Raw genomic sequence first — 3,842 nt, 5'->3', positions numbered from 1 at the left:
ATGGCGTGTGCTCGGCCTCAGTGGAAGATGCATAGCTGCCATTATTTTTTTTTAAAAAGCCATCCCTGCCTTGTACACTCACGTAGTGGAGAACATGGGCTGCTTCTTGAAATTTTCACTGTGCAGCCAGGTGCATGCCACATTGGACACCTGGAGCAGCTGTGATGGACAGGTACAGTACATGTCTTTTACAGGCAATTCAGTCAATGTTTTTTGCGATGAGGCAGCAGCGTAGAAACAATGCCAGGTCCATGTTTGTGTCAATCCAGGAACTTTTCTGCCTCCTCTATGTCCTCCTCAATGGAAATCCACCCATACCCAACAGAAACAGGGGAGATTGTGTTTAGCAAAGCATTGCAATGCTGTATTAGAGCTAATCAGTCTGGGGGAGAGTAGCCACAGAGCCGATCACTTGCCAAAGTACATTATGGAGCAAACTTCCCAACTACTGTTTCACTGTCAACTCCAACTTGGCAAGGTAGTCAGTGACAATAGCTGGAATTGTGGCTGTATTTTTAGGGAATAACACATCCTTCCTGCATGGCAACCATGATAAATTTAGTGCCGAAGAAGCAGAAGCTACAGCAACATCAGTCAAATTCAGTCTCCCTCTCTGCCCCCCCCCCCCCCCCATCAATGACCTACCCCTATCACCAGCTGCAGTCAGTTCAGTCTTATAAACATGATGGAGCAGTATTTTCAGAGCTATACCACCAGAACAACCAGGTATATATATATATATATATATATATATATATATAAAACGTTTCATCTCTCAGGCACATACCATTTTCCCTGCCCTATGGATTTCTGGCAGACAGACTGGAACAGTGGTTTGAACTGGCCCAGTTTTCTATCACTGTACTGTCTTGTACAGCCTCCAGTGTCACCTGAGAGATGGATTTCAGCAAGGCAGGTGGCATTGTCACACCCAACTGAGCAAACTTTTACTCCAGACTACAAAGCGTCAAATGTGTCCAAATAAATGAGGCATGGGCCTGTGAAGATTTTTGCACCCTGCTAGCTTAGACCAATGAGCATATCTGCCATTGCTAATGTTGGCTATTAATCACTGGCCCCATTATGACTTTAACAACTGTCTACTACTACTACTTCTAGTACAGCCATTATATTTCTTACTGTGTTACTGCAGCCATTACCTCTACATAGTCACCACTTCTACTGCTACTACCACTACATAGCCACACACACAATTCTACTGGCCTTGTTTGTTCCATTCTGTACTGCGCCACTATTATTGCTTCCACATGCCACCATTACACCTACACACCAAACCCTTTACACATTTACACTGTACTGCTGCTCCCAAATAAAACAGCAACATTTTCGAGGCTGTTCAGAACAATCCACTGTTTGTGCACGAACAGCGGCAGACATCTGCTTCCTTTAAATTATAATTGTTGGAAACTTTACCGTATTGTTGTATAAACATAAGCAAGCATCTGATTCTGCTAAGGCATCATCTTTGTAACTAATTTTAAAAAGTGTAACAAATGCAATTATGCGGTGTGTTTTTAAACAGACTGATAACTCCTTCAACCATGAATTTCCCCATAGTTATAAATGTCAGCGTCACTATGACATTATTTACTATTGCAGTTCCGGTCTCCTGATCTGATCTTAAAAATACTTAATCAAAATACTGACTAAAATACACAGCTCTGAAAGTGGTTTTGTGCTAACCATTTTGATAAGTAGGAATGTTCTGATAATTTTTATTATTGGTTTAAACAAATTACTTTACCACTTGTCAATTCAATGTGTTTTGTTTTGTCTAGTGATGAGACTACTGTATTATTGTAGGGTGTGGACACTGAATGCAGTAAAACCCCATTTTTTTTAGGAAACCAAATATCTGTAAATATATTTGTATTACATTTTGTCTCCATAATAAATGTTTAAATCTTGCATGAATTAAATTTTTAACTGACCACCAAAATATTGTTTTTAGATCCATAAAAAATTGCCACACTGTTATATGACACATGCATGGAAAGGTAATTAATACCTCATTTTCTGAAGATTTTCACCTGCTAGCATTCTCCAGACATCAGAATGTCTCTTTTGTCCTTATTGTCAGTATTTTATTTATGTACCTTTTATGTATGTTTGGAAATCTGATTATTATAGCAATTGTATGGGCGGCACCACGACTACACACTCCAATGTACTTTTTCTTGTGTAACCTGTCTACTCTGGACATGGCCTATGTTTCTAGTATTCTTCCAAAGCTTCTGGACTCTCAAATAACTGGGAATAGCGGGATTTCATTCACAAGCTGTTGTACTCAGCTATTCATGTCTGTAGTATGCATAACTACAGAATTTTTACTGCTGTCTTCTATGGCTTTCGACCGTTATGTGGCCTTTTGTCTCCCCTTGAAATATCCCATCATTATGAATAATATTGCATGTATTATACTTTCCATTACTCCATGGACATTTGATACCTTGAATGCGTTGCTGTATATATTCCTGATATCTCATCTATCATTCTGTAATTCCAAAGATATCTCTCATTTCTATTGTGAGACGAAAGCCTTTCTAAGAGCTTCCTGCAGTGACATCAAACATGTGAACATTGTGATAGTGTCAGAAGGATTTGCTGTAGGTTTTATTGCATTCGGTATGATTTTGACATCTTACATTTTTATTATATCTTCTATCCTGAAGATCAAGACATCATCTAGAAGACTTAAGATCTTCTCCAGTTGTTCTTCTCATCTAACAGTTGTCTTACTCTTTTGTGGTTCTCTTCTGGGTGTTTATATGAATCCGGACTCTAAAAGCTCCACGGAACTGGACATGATAGTCTCTTTGTTGTATGTGGCAGTTGTGCCTGCCTTAAATCCTCTGGTCTATAGTCTGAGGAACAAAGAAGTCTTAAATGTTTTAAGAAAACACAGGGTTAATTCTTAATTATTATTTTTTATTAACTTGATTTGACTGATAAACAACAATATATCACTGAGGAAAAAACAACACAATGCATATAATGTCATAAAGCCAAATCACATATTTATTATAAATTGTAGTCAATATGAAGAAAACATACAATACAAAAATAGATGAAAGCAAATGATGTACACAAATGCTGAGTATGTTGATGCTATGTATGCATGAGGAAAACAAGTTGCTTCTGCTAAGATCTTATTTAGGATTCATATCTCCTTGTGCCGTTTTCCAATTTTAGAATTTACAGCAACCCTCTTAATATAACTGAGGTGGAGTTTGTGTCCTCCACTCAAAAAATAAAATAAAAAATGTGATGTTTTTCTTGTTGTCTTGGTGTGTTGAGAGCACAACACCTTTGTCCACCAGATATATAATATACTGCTGCTTCCATGTGCCCATTCTGGTCATCGTGATTGTGTAAAGCCAGAAAAGTGTGAAGGCAAGTCAAAGATCTAATGTTCTATGAAATTGAGCTGTTTCTTAGAAAACTGGGTACTTTTCAGTACATGCCTTATGTACAACCAATTTGTTATAGGACCAGACAAGTATTTTTATCAGGGTAACACCCAGATGTAGGTACTAGACTGGTTCCATAATGCGATGGTTTTAACTGTCTGTCAATAAAGTATCGACTGAAAAGTAGGTAGCTTTCTGATCATCTGCTCGTTTTCACAGTGTCACAGTATGTTTCCGTCGCACTCTTTGTCCACTAAGGCTATCCATAGGAACTCACACTTTGTTATTCTCTTCTGAAAACTTTACTTATAGATCCATAATATCATCCTGGGTGGGATGAGGGGAAGTCACTTTAGACATTCAAATGTCAGGAAAGGGGTATAAAGGGGTATAAATTTGATGGTTAAAATA

At 38.0% G+C, this 3,842-nt stretch overlaps 1 protein-coding gene across 1 annotated transcript; it reads left to right on the top strand.

Moving 5' to 3' along the window:
* Positions 1 to 2,006: 2,006 nt before the first annotated feature.
* Positions 2,007 to 2,939, top strand: LOC122925541 (olfactory receptor 1361-like). Its single transcript, XM_044276900.1, has one exon. The coding sequence runs from the start codon at positions 2,007 to 2,009 to the stop codon at positions 2,937 to 2,939; it is 933 nt and encodes a 310-aa protein (XP_044132835.1).
* Positions 2,940 to 3,842: the final 903 nt, after the last annotated feature.

The sequence above is a fragment of the Bufo gargarizans genome, chromosome 2, assembly GCF_014858855.1.
Source record: "Bufo gargarizans isolate SCDJY-AF-19 chromosome 2, ASM1485885v1, whole genome shotgun sequence".
Classification (NCBI taxonomy): Eukaryota; Metazoa; Chordata; class Amphibia; order Anura; family Bufonidae; genus Bufo; species Bufo gargarizans.
The sequence above is the reverse complement of the archived record's forward strand: the minus strand, read 5'-3'. Positions and strand labels throughout refer to the sequence as shown.

Excerpts from the sequence above, each read along its gene's own strand:
- LOC122925541 (XM_044276900.1), top strand. The coding sequence starts at position 2,007 with ATGCATGGAAAGGTAATTAATACCTCATTTTCTGAAGATTTTCACCTG.